This window comes from Diadema setosum, chromosome 4 (genome assembly GCF_964275005.1).
Source record: "Diadema setosum chromosome 4, eeDiaSeto1, whole genome shotgun sequence".
Classification (NCBI taxonomy): domain Eukaryota; kingdom Metazoa; phylum Echinodermata; class Echinoidea; order Diadematoida; family Diadematidae; genus Diadema; species Diadema setosum.
Genome location: NC_092688.1, coordinates 42,974,664 through 42,987,063, shown reverse-complemented (window position 1 = coordinate 42,987,063; position 12,400 = coordinate 42,974,664). Strand labels below are relative to the sequence as shown.

The following is a 12,400-nucleotide window of genomic DNA, read 5'->3' as shown; positions in this document are numbered from 1 at the left end:
TTCAGTTCAAGTACTTAGTACTGTCTTGCCATCTGATGCCAACCTTCAGTAGTCACCTGTCCTTATTTTGTGTCACTCCCAGTCGGTCTGGTGACAAAGGGGGCGGCGAGGATAAAGATGGCGGAAGTTCGCAGAATGGAAGTGCTGCTGCTGGATCAGAATGTGAGTTTTTCTCTCTCTTTTTTTTTTTTTTTGTACAGCTTAAACTGGAACCTTGATGATTTTCATCTTGTCAAATTTGTTATGTAACACAGAAAATTTCACAATTTATGCAAATATCCCCATTTTTGGTTACTGATTTGTGATCCTGAGTGAGAAATTATGAATAAGATTCATCAGAAATGTGAGTCGTGGATTGATATACTTTTGCCAAGAATGTCGGCTTGATTTTGATGACGTAACAAGTGGCTTTTGCCCTCTGCCAACCAGTCGCGCGCTTCAGAGGATAGCGCGCGCGCACTGTGCTATATCCCATACTATTGCTTACAGGGCAATGAAAGACAAGGTTCTTGATCCGAGTTTCGAAGCGGAAACCAACGAAGAGGAGGAAGGAGGGGACAATTCTGAGTCAAGATCCTCAAATTCAAACAGCGATAATGGATATCTAGATGAGTTTGACCCTCGAAGCAGATGCTAAAGAACCAAAATGCCACTGCTGATGCCATTGCTGCGGCTGGAGTGCCGATTGCATACTTAGAACCTTACATGAACAGGAGTGGTCTGAGACAACTGGATGATGGTCGTGATGATAGTGATGAACAGTATGCGAGGAGAAATGAAGACTTGTCACAGCGTTACCCTAGTGACACTGGGAATTAGTTTGCATTGCATTGATATTGTTGTTAATTACTGTTAATGTATTTTCGTGTACTTTTGTTACAACCATCGCATTGACCGCCTACTCTTGTGCTAAACCCAGACTGCATTGCATGCTGCATGATGGACATTGCATGCATCAATGCGACTCACTAGACCACTCCCTTTGCAGGCTGCTTGAATAGCCGCTGCTGTGAGGTTGGCCTGCTGGACAATACACGCACTTGTGTACACACATACACATGCCAGACTGCTGTCACAAACCTGTAGCTTGAGCGGGAGCTTGACTTTCTGTCATCATCGGCCATCATTGATTTTAGAATGGAGTTTGAAGCCGTTTCACAAAAGCAAAGAGTTTGAACATGTTGAGGGCAGTGAAGTAGCAATTTCTGATTCAGATTTTTTTTTTTCTGATTTCAGATTGTGCAAGCAGCGTATGGCGCAAAGCTCGCGAACTGTGACCGTGAGTTGTTTTGAGTGATGACATGCAATTTAGTTGATATCAATTCATTGATATCAATTCTTTCTGCCTACTGATTGGGTTCAAATTTACATGAGTGTGTGGAAATAAGATATTAAGTATTTCCTGGGATTTTGGTGTAATATGGCTATCCAGAAGTTGAGATATCCACATGGATACCAAAGTATATTAGCGCCGCTTCATGCACGCATACTGGAAGATGGCTGTGAAAATATGCATGCCACTTGTTACGTCATCAACTTATAGGACAATATTCCCCCACATAAGCATTTAGACGGGTATGTAGAATGAGGGCTAACATTCTTTGTTACTCATTTTCTGTGCTGGAATAGGCCTGCAAAAGTACAATATTCATGTACTGTTAGTATGTCACCAGCTTTCACCATTTTTGTTTCAGCAAGAGTGAGCTCTCAATATGTGTTGAAGTCAGCAGTTGACATGAAATCAACAATCTACTTTGTGAAGTTAGAATTCCGTAGACTTGGAAATGCAAATAATGCTCTTCCATATTCATAATGCAAGACTCAAAAGGATTATTTGATGCAGTTTGTGTCATGAGTTCGAAGGTTCTGTAATATACATATTTTTTTATATCCCATTCACTGTCTGACTTGCGCCCTTCTGCGAATGACAGCATCTCCAAACAACTGCTCCCTATGCAAAGACCCGCTGGACACCTACAGCCTGAGCCGGCCGGTCAACCGCACAAATTGCGATCTCTTCGGCATGAACGAGACAGACCTCAAGCCGGACATGAGGGTCTGCAGCCGGTGTAGATTTCGCTCCATCAGGAGAAGGTGAGATTGTCGTCGTCTTGGCACAACAATCGACTACAGGCCGATGCACTGCTTTACGCACAGAGTGATGTGAAAAGTTTAGCCATATCTGGTGTCAACGGTGCTTTAGCTGGATTTTAAGCAGTATCGGATTCACAATATCGTGTAGGGACTGGGGGAGACTACAGAATGTGAAATTATGTCAGTATAGATGTGGCATGTTCCGACTTGACAATAAACTGCTGTAGTTCTTTGGCACACTAGTGTCATCCAGACTGATGTTTATCACACGGTATTCAATACTTACCTGTTTTAGCAAGGGTAGTATTGAACAGGAAGGCTGATACTAGGATCATTCAGCCTTGCCAATATGATGTAAACTATATGTTTCCAGCTTACGAAAGTGAGTGGTTCAACCTGTAGAGTTGCAGCTCTGTCTAGCAACAGTGTTACAACGAGAATGTGCAATATATTGTAGAACCAAAGGGGCACCTGCAATTAATTCATCGTTGCAAATGCCATCTTCTCTCATTCTCTTACCAGTCGATGTCCGGTCCTGACCTGCAAGACGCCGAGGAAGCGAGTGCGGCGTTTAAAACCACTCCCAAACAAGTGGTTCGACATCTCGGAGGAGCAGCGGCGGTCCCTTTCCGAGGAGCTGGGCGTGGCGGTGGAGGTTACGAAGTGCTGCGCAGCGTGCTTCAATCGCATTGCCCGGAGACTTGGCTCTGAGGGCTCTGAACCCGAGCCCCCGTTACCTCCGCCCCCTCCTGAAGACACCGAACCAGGTACACCTTAACCCCTTGAATGTTGAAGCGAGAACATTGAAGAGTCACAGAAGATTGTTGTGGGAAATTATGCTGCTTGCTGGACAACACAGTGTGTCATTACATATTTGAAAATTGACCTTGCTGGCTCATTGACATAAGTCTGCATATACCACAACCTCTGACAAACCATGCACCTGTGGCTATAATATATCAAGATATCAATTTTTGATGAGAATGATCGGTGATGATGAATATTCCATTCCGCTATGGCATTCTAAAATTCAGTCTTGATTGCTCTCTTCAGTAAATTTTTGATGAAACAATTGGATTTAATTTTACAGAGTGCCCTTGTTTTGGATTATGTGCAAAGATAAGTGCTTCAATGTTCTGTGTACTATGGCATGATTATATGTATGGGATAAGGGATTGTAGCCGTGGGACCAAGTTTATGGAGTGCCTTTCTTTTTGTTTATGTACCAAGATCAGAGATTATGTTGTGTGAAAAGGCATGATTGTATGTGGGAGATAAGAGATTGTAACCCGTAGACCTTGACTTCTGTATGATCTTTCAGCCCTAACAGGTCCCGAAACATCCCGATGGACTGAGGAAGAAATGGACAGAGCTAAGACTGGTTAGTAGGATGGAATCAGGGGGCAGAATTAATTTCTTTGGATTGCCTTTCAGATTACAGGATATCTGAAGTTGTTTCAAATATATGTTTGTGATATGTCCAGTGGACATCTTTCTCTTTTTCCCCAAAGCTGTCTTTCTTTCCACATAATTATGACCCTTGATACCTTACATTGTCAGTGAACATTAATGGAGATGAGAAAACAGCAAAAGAGGGTGTATTAAACAAATGGTAAAAAATAGCTTCAGCCTTGTTCAGAGACTGAAGCAGCTTCATCTTGATCTTCAATTATTGAACAAAAACAAGGCAGCAAGTGATCAATTAAGGTCTTTTTAAATGAAAATTTCCCTCCATCTATCAAATTGACTTAGATATACAGAATAAAGTCAATCAAACAAGCTCAGGTTATGTTATGCAAAGTTTAACATGTCCATGTGATGCAGGGGTTGAGGTTATATATTCTTTTGCCCTTTTTTGTTGCTTTGGCGCTTCGGTGTTGTAAATCCTTGCCTGTTTTGATTTGCTGCGATTTAACTGTTGAAGCCATTTTGAGTGTGGAGTGGAGTTTACCTTTAAGCCAGGATTGAGTGTTTGGTTAAGAGGAGTTGGCTTGCATCCTTTTTCTCCCTCTGCCTCACTCAGGTTTGCTGCATCACGGCCGCGACTGGCCGGCCATCGCCAAGATGGTGGGCACCAAGACGGAGGCTCAATGCAAGAATTTCTACTTCAACTACAAGAGGCGCTTTCACCTGGAACATCTTCTGGAGGAGCACCATAAGGTCAAGAAGGAAGTAAGTCCCCGCATCTCAAAAATAAAAAATAAACAAATCCCCAGGTGTCTCCATGTTTCATTATAGTGTTGCCACTCTCTTTGAAGATTTCTTTGAGGAGCACCATCAGGTCAAGAAGGAAGTAAGTCCCTGCATCTCAAAATTCAAAAAAAATCCTCAGGTGTCTCCAAGTTTCATTACAGTGCTGCCACTCTCTTTAAAATATTTCATTGAGAAGCACGATCAGGTTCATAAGGAAGCAAGTCCCTGCATCTCAAAATAAAAAACAAGCAGTTGAATCCATGTTTGATAATAGTGTTGTTACTTGCCTTGGAGGAGTACCATGAAGGAAGAAATGGCTATACTTCTGTATTATAGATTTTCCAGCATAGTGGAGATTATCTTTGATTTTGTAGTCACTTGATTACCAAGCTTTTTTTTTCTTTCTATGGAGAACTGTAGCTGTGTCTTCCATGATTGCTACTCTTATACAGTGTATGTATTTGTGAGATTTTTCAGCACTGTAAATCTGAATCAATGTCTGTTGTGTCCCCAGGGAGATCGAGAGCACCGTGTGTCGACAACGGAAAGTATGGCCTCGACCGTCACGGCTGGGTCAGAGGATGACTTCAATCCATCGAGTGATGATGATAACGAGGAGAGTTCGGACACTGCTAGTGCCAGCGAAAATGACGAGACCCATTCAAAGAAGGTCAAAGTAAAAACGGAAAAGATGGAAATAGATGAATTTAAGAATCCCTCCAGTTCATGCTCAGACCCAGCGACCTCAAATGCTGCCTCTGCGGCAACATCCAGCTCTGCTGGGACCTCGACGTCGACGTCGGCGTCAGTTATAACACCAGTCTCCGTCTCAACATCGATCGGTGGAACAGCTGATAGGGATCAGTCGTTAAGAGACAAGGTGAAGGTGGAGAAGCCTGAAATTAAAACAGAGCCAGACTCACTGAGCATTGATAAAATGGAGGTTAAAAGTGAGGCCAGCGAGCCTTCAACGTCGTCTGGCATCAGCGCAGTGGCAGGAGCCTCGGCGTCATCATCAACATCGCTGTTTGGTGCAGCAGAGGGTGCGAATCCGGCCCTGACGGCTGCCCCATCCTCCTCGTTGCTGCCGTCGCGTGTGTTAGCACCACCTCAGGGATATAAGCAGGAGCCGGAAACCCACGTCATTGAGGACGACGACTCGAGCGCCACCTGCAGTGCGGACGAGAGCACCACGCAGGACGACATCTCCTTCCCTCTGGGCCCGGGGCCACGCCTGCAGCAGAGCAAGGGGCCTGGGAGCGAGGTGGTCTCGAAGTTCGGTACAGGGGACAAGGTGACATCTAGCGACGACAAGACATTCTTTCACGCCGCAGAGCTGCAAATGAACAATAAGATGGCAGACTCCTCATCCAAGATAGATCCACCAGATGAAGATGAGGAGGGTCACGGGAGCCGGACCATCCGGAGGGTGATTGCAGAGTACCTCGGACGAGACTCGTCAAGAGGAGTTAACAACATTAGAGACCTGATTGATTCTGCCATTGATAAGCATTTAGGTTAGTACAGTGGCACTGTCAAATGAGAACTTTTTGCATACATGAAATTTTCACAGTTTTCAGGAGGAGCCAAGATTCACTAAAATAGAATGAATGCAAAAGCTTTTGTCTACAAATAATACATTGAATGTCAGTCGCCAATTTTTGAAAGTTTCATGCTGCAAAAAGGCTATTGGCTCCAATTCACGAAATTTTCATGCCACAAATGATTCTGGTTTTACAGTTGATGTGTTCAGTTGAATGGCCACGTATCTATTTAGCAAGAGGACAATTTTAGGTGATGCAAATTACAAGTTTGTCTCATTCATGTGCGTAATTAGGAAAGTGATGACCAAAAAGGTTGCTTTGCCCCTTTCATGAACTTTAGACTAATGCCACACCATTGGTCATCGCAAAACCACTAAAAAGTCACCAAACATGGATTTTTAGTTAAGGGCAGATTCTGAAAGAACAGACTCTTACTTTAAGTGATGTCATATGTATAACTCAATACGAACAGATTTTTCCTCCCCTATGTAAATAATGAAAAGAAAGTATACATTCTGGAAAAGCATTTGCTGAGAAACATGGTGTGAAATGAAAGGTCTGTTCAAGTTTTTAATCTCACCATGCTCTGCTCTGTTTAATGAATGGGACCAAAAAAAAAAACAGGAAGTAAAACTCTGTAAAAATCACAATGAAGGGATTGTGAAGCTGAAATTTGGCACACTCTATCAGCACATTCTATTCATGACTAATACCAACTTTAAATACACCAGCACTTCCCTTTCAAAAGTTAGCAGAGTTGAAAGTGAGTAGTGTTTAGAGGGTTTTAGAGGAATGAAAAGGGTCCTTGAAGACTTAGCAAATCACACTATCCTACAAAAATGTGTTGTAGAAAAACCTAAAAAATGCACTTTCATTATCCCAAACTTAAGAATTGTGTAGAGAAAGAGATGCTCTTTAAGAAAAAAAAGAAGAAGAAACTCGAGGAGGATGACACCTATTTTGAGTCCTCATGTCAGATCAGGGCACTTTTTGTTGGTTTTTGTGATGCACGGTCACAAATCGTAGTAAGAGGCACCTCTGTGTGTGGGCAGATGTCTAGAATTGATGGTGTACAAATGATACACTAGAATTAAAAACATACTTGTTGGTGATGGTCAGATTATGCTTGCATGCTGAATGTCTCTTATGTGTCGTGATGCAGGTAATGATGTAAGTCCAGCTGCAATGCCCCCATCCAGTCAGGGTGGATCCGGGGATGCCAAGCCTTCACCAATAGAGATCAAGTCTTACGATGCGTTGCAGAAAGGGCTGCATGCCGACTCCAGTGAAAACGCCTCGCGGCAGGGACAGCAGCGGCCCGCCACTGCCTCACCATACCTCTCCCCTCACATCTCCCACACCTCGCAGCATCAGCAGATGGAGAGGGAGATGCCGGAGATCGGCAGCAGCCATGCGGAGATGCTCCGTTACCATGGACACGGACACGGGCATCTTCACGCCGCTTACCGGCACGGCAAGGACTTCGCCAAGGACTTCGCCAAGGACTTCCTGCACAGGCAACAGCAGGAGAGGGAACGGGAACGGGAACGGGAACGTGAGCGTGAGCGAGAGCGGGATAGGGAGCGCGACCGCCACCATATACATTCACCAGGGGCAGCTGCAACGTCACCGCGGCAACCCTACCCGCCCCGCTCCAACTCGCCCTACGCCCTGGTCCCAGCCCCGGACCGCCACGCCCAACCCCACCCGGGCACTTCTCAGGCCGGTCGTAACCCCCTCCAACACAGGGCCCTCCAGCACAAGGCTGGCATTCCCCCTGGCCCTCCGCCGCCGCTCATCAACAGCCCGGCGGGCAAGCCACTGAAAGCTGAGAAGGCCTCTGTGCTTAGTCAGGTTGCCATGGTGACAGGAGCAGGCTCAATTACCCAGGGCACGCCCGTCAACTTTGCAGTGTCCTCCTCACCATCAAAGTAAGTTTTCCGGGAGTCTTGCCTCAGAGTGGGAAAAGGAGAGATACCTGAATTCTCCAGTACAGTTGGACAAACGTTACATATCTACTACTTTTTTGTACCATTGTGAAGAAACATATCTGAGGTAGATGCTCTGGTGTAATGAGCTGACTGCAGGCAGGAAGACTCTCTCATTAAAAATGTTTTTGCTCTTGATTTAGTCATGAAAACATAGACATCTTGCCGCCTAGTTGTGTGTTATGATGATTTAAGAAATATCCTGTGGTAGAAGTATGTCTTGTGAGAGAAGGTACAATCCATAACCAACTACTTCTAGTTTTCACTGGATTGTTAGAATTGTCTTGTCAGTTTGAAACAAAGTAAAATGGAAAGTAACATCAGGTGGGAAAAAAAATACAATATGTCTGTATCATGTCCCCTACCCCCATCCTCCAGGTATGAGCACAAGCCCGCAGTGTCCAGCTATGGTGGTCTGGTAAAGGGTTATCCTTCCCAGGCCACCTCTCCAAGGCACCAGGAATCAGCTGGCGGGGGCGTCGGCTCCATCACGCAGGGCACTCCGGTCCTGAGACGCGGGGGAGGAGGTGGAGGTGGAGAACGAGAGCGAGAGAGAGAGCGAGAGCAGCACCTCCAATCCCAGGTGGGATCCATCTCGCGGGGCACGCCCATGTCAGCAGCACACCACGAGAGAGAGGGTTCCATAATGAAAGGTGAGGGGGATTACCCATTCTGTAGATTCCATCCTCTTGGAATATGACGAGATAATCACTACAGGGCTCCGTTTCACGAAAGTTGTCAGCCCTGACAAGTTGTCAGTCTCTGACAATTACCATAGTGACAGTCAGTGACAAGAGGGTCTTAACCAATCAAAATCACGGATTTTACTGAAATTGTCGGAGACTGACAACTTGTCAGGGCTGACAACTTGCATGAAACGGTGCCCTGGTTTTCCTTCTACGAAAGTCTTAGGAGAGACTTTTTGCTCATAAGACACTTATGAGAGACTTCATGAAGTGGATTTGGAAGTCTCACATAGCTACATGTGGGCAACTTTGGCCATTCTTAGATTTATGCAAAGACTTTTATGTGATAACTTTGTGAAACGTACCCCCCCCCCCTTTGATATGCCTTTATCTGCATGCTTCTTAACCCGTTGAGGACGGTTTGATTTTGCTACAACACGCATTTCCCATAGATGCTTGCCCTAGTATACTCGGGACTCGTCCTCAACGGGTTAAACCCTCCTACACATGTCACTGCTATCTCCATCCTGTCATGGGTAATGTATTTCTCAGTAGCTGTCACTGATACACACATGCATACTCCTCAGTGGAAGTGGGCATAGCCTTTTTTCTTGGTACCTATCCATTGCTAGACCAAGTTTGTTTAAAATGAACTCCTCATACAGAGTTGTAAATATATGGAAAACTATCAAATTTCTGTATACCAGACTGGAGCTAATCAATCTCAAGGATTATAGTAATATCTTGAGTGCAAGTTCACTTTTCAAGTTTGGATATTTTGGTGAAGCAGAGTAGTTATGGTATACAATCTGATTTCTTCCAGTAGCTCCTTGTGAATTCAGTGTTACCTCTTTGTCCTGGTATAATAAATGCAAGGGCTCACCTGATGAAAAGTTAAATGAGATATCTTCAAACTCAAATACAAGAAAAGAAACAAATTGATAAGAGATATGACTGGTGGGTGTGGTCATCCAATCATGTGCAGGCACTGCAGTTTCCCAGGAGGCTCAAAGGGCCAAGAGTCTGGCCAGCTACGAGAATGATACGGCAGCGGCCATCAGGTTCCAGCATCAGAGCAGGCAGGAGGCGGCATCCAGGGGTTACGAGGCTATACCACGGGGAGCTCACCTCTACGACCCCCAGGCATCTCGTGGTAAGTATGGGCCATTCCGCTCTACCTTGCCTCCACCAACCAGACCTGCCCTCCACCAACCACACCCTCCCCCCAAGCACACATACCATACTTCACTTCACAATAGTCAAATTCCTTTAGGGTGGTCACTTCTGCATACCTAAAGCAGATAGAATGATGACACACTCTGTAAGGTTTGTTGATAGCTCTTTTTTATACCACTTGACAGGGAACTGAGAGGCCATTTTTTTTTTCACAAGAAACATGAAAACAGTTATACCACATGCAGATGGACCACCAGTACCCAACCGCCCCACCAACCATACCCCTTCAGGCATAGACCACCTACACCCCCTATAAACGTTGACTGCATATTCAAGTAATGTGCAGTTTAATGCCACATCACTGTACAGGCATGCTAACCTGGAAACATTAAACTGCACATTACTTGAATATGAAACCATTCTGAAGCAAATAATTTTCACAAAAAATAGATATTTAATGTACTCTTAAATGAATCCCACAATGATTGGAACAATCACCCCCATCATTCCCACTGATTCACACTGATCAGATAGTAGCCATCCCCTTTAAAACTCCTGCAGATGTTGACCACTTGTACCCCAGCAAATGCGGACTCACATCAAAAATATAATTTGACTTACGATCCATAGCCACTGATCAAGAACTGAGACATTGGTAGTAATTCTGTGTCCATGGGTTAGTGGTTGACCATTTGAGAAGTATTCCATTTTTTGGGCGTAAGTGAAAACTGTCTACCCTACCTTCCACACTAGTAGCTGCCATTATCATGATGGCATATTTTGTTTACTATGCCCTGCAATCCATGGGTTTCCAGAGAGATATTGTGTGTGGATCTACAGAGTATCTCCCCTCTCCCTCCCCCCCCCCCCATCCTCCCCTCCCTCTTCCCCCATCCTAACCATATATGCAATAATGAGCATACACACACTGTCATACACACATAAATATATGTATTCCACACAACACACACAAGAGCAGAAAGTGTACACATACTCCCCCCACGAACATTCAAATTTAGAGAAAAGGTTACACCTTTGAGGAAATCTTTATTTAAAATGTGCCGTAGAGTATCTTTTGCATGACCCAATTTTGTTTGTAATGTATGTTTCATTACATTTTCCTCTGATCTGTTTCAGTGTGTAGATTGCATTGCATGTAAGTCAGTCCGTACAATGCTACTGTAAAAGTGGATATTTTCGCGCTGGGTTGGGTGCAGTGAATTTGACATGTTTTTAAATCCACAGAATCAAGATGTTTCCTTTATTAGTGGGACATGTAATGTGCAAAAATATTCATATGTTTTTTGCTTTCGTACTGGTTTCTGGTCACGCAATTTCCACAAAGCAAAAATTTCCACATTTACAGTATGTATTGTGCCAGAGTGGCACCTCTTGAAAAAAATGTTCAGTGCTCAGTTCCGTTGTTGAATAGCGTGCATGTCGAGGCCTTAATCTTCGGTCTGCCTGGGCGTAGTCTGTGCATGAAAATGTAGTCAGTTTGCATGAGTTTTAACTGCGATGAATGTGTGAATGACAGAAAAACGATGTTACTCCGGGGTCTGATTGCAGATCGAGCATGACAAGCTGTACACTGCTCCTTTGTCATTTTCTCATGTTCATTTAGAAAGGATACGTAGGGTATCTCTTTAAAGGAATGGTATAGTTTTGTGTTAGAAGGAGATACAGATTTTAACTGTTTGTGAGATACAATATATACCACTAACATGTAATGTTACAGAGCGTACAATTCTGAGAGGAATTTTATTTGATAAAATTGGTTTTGAAATGGCTGAGATATACAAAAAGAAAGTGGTCCTAATAAAAGGTGGGACCCACCTTTCCTTTGGACCACTTTCTTTTGAGTTATCTTGGCGATGCCATAACTGATTTTCATCAAATAAACTTTTAATTCCTTGTAGAATTGTATGCTCTTTCATATTTCTTATAAGTGGCTTGTAATTTTCGTGCAAGTTATAACCTGAATCCCCATCTCAACCAGAACTATAGTATCCCTTTAAAGCTAAGGTTCAAATGACTTGGGGTGAAACAAAATCATCATCTAGCGGATACATCACCAGAATTTGGTGTGCAGTCAGTATGTCATGTGCCTCAGAATATAGATTTTACTGATTTGAAGTTAGAATTGCTAAAAATTTCAAAGCATTCATTTGAACGGATTTAAAGAGGAACGTGTATCATTTTTATGCCTCCGCCACGAAGTGGTGCCGGAGGCATTATGTTTTCGGATTGTCCGTCCGTCCGTCCGTCCGTCCGTCCTTCCGTCCGTCCGTCCTTCCGTCCGTCCGTAATGAATTTTGTGGACAAGGTAACTATCGAAACTTGTTGAGGTATCCTAATGAAACTTGGCATGTATGTGTATTAGGGGGTGTAGTTGTGCCTATCAACTTTTGGGTGCACATGCTCAAGGTCAAAGGTCAAAAGGTCAAGGTCAAATACATAAAATTTCACTATTTCCACCATATCTATTGAATGCCTGAAGATATTTTCTTGAAACTTAGTGTATACATGTATTACCCAATTAAGATTCTCTGGTGAAAGTTTGGGTCATGAGGTCAAAGGTCAAAGGTCAAAAGGTCAGGGTCAAATACATAAAATTTCACTATTTCCACCATATCTATTGAATGCCTGAAGAGATTTTCTTGAAACTTAGTGTATACATGTATTACCCAATTACAATTCTCTGGTGAAAGTTTGGGTC

The 12,400-nt window shown here is 43.8% G+C and overlaps 1 protein-coding gene across 1 annotated transcript in view; it reads left to right on the top strand.

The window, feature by feature from the left end:
- Positions 1-12,400, top strand: part of LOC140227908 (uncharacterized) — an 81,369-nt gene that overhangs the window by 57,185 nt on the left and 11,784 nt on the right. The window contains exons 14-22 of the mRNA XM_072308292.1: positions 83-162; positions 1,932-2,094; positions 2,617-2,861; positions 3,416-3,475; positions 4,118-4,266; positions 4,802-5,804; positions 6,994-7,762; positions 8,198-8,472; positions 9,500-9,658. Coding sequence (XP_072164393.1) covers positions 83-162; positions 1,932-2,094; positions 2,617-2,861; positions 3,416-3,475; positions 4,118-4,266; positions 4,802-5,804; positions 6,994-7,762; positions 8,198-8,472; positions 9,500-9,658 — 2,903 coding nt within the window. The remainder of the gene's footprint in view (positions 1-82; positions 163-1,931; positions 2,095-2,616; positions 2,862-3,415; positions 3,476-4,117; positions 4,267-4,801; positions 5,805-6,993; positions 7,763-8,197; positions 8,473-9,499; positions 9,659-12,400) is intronic.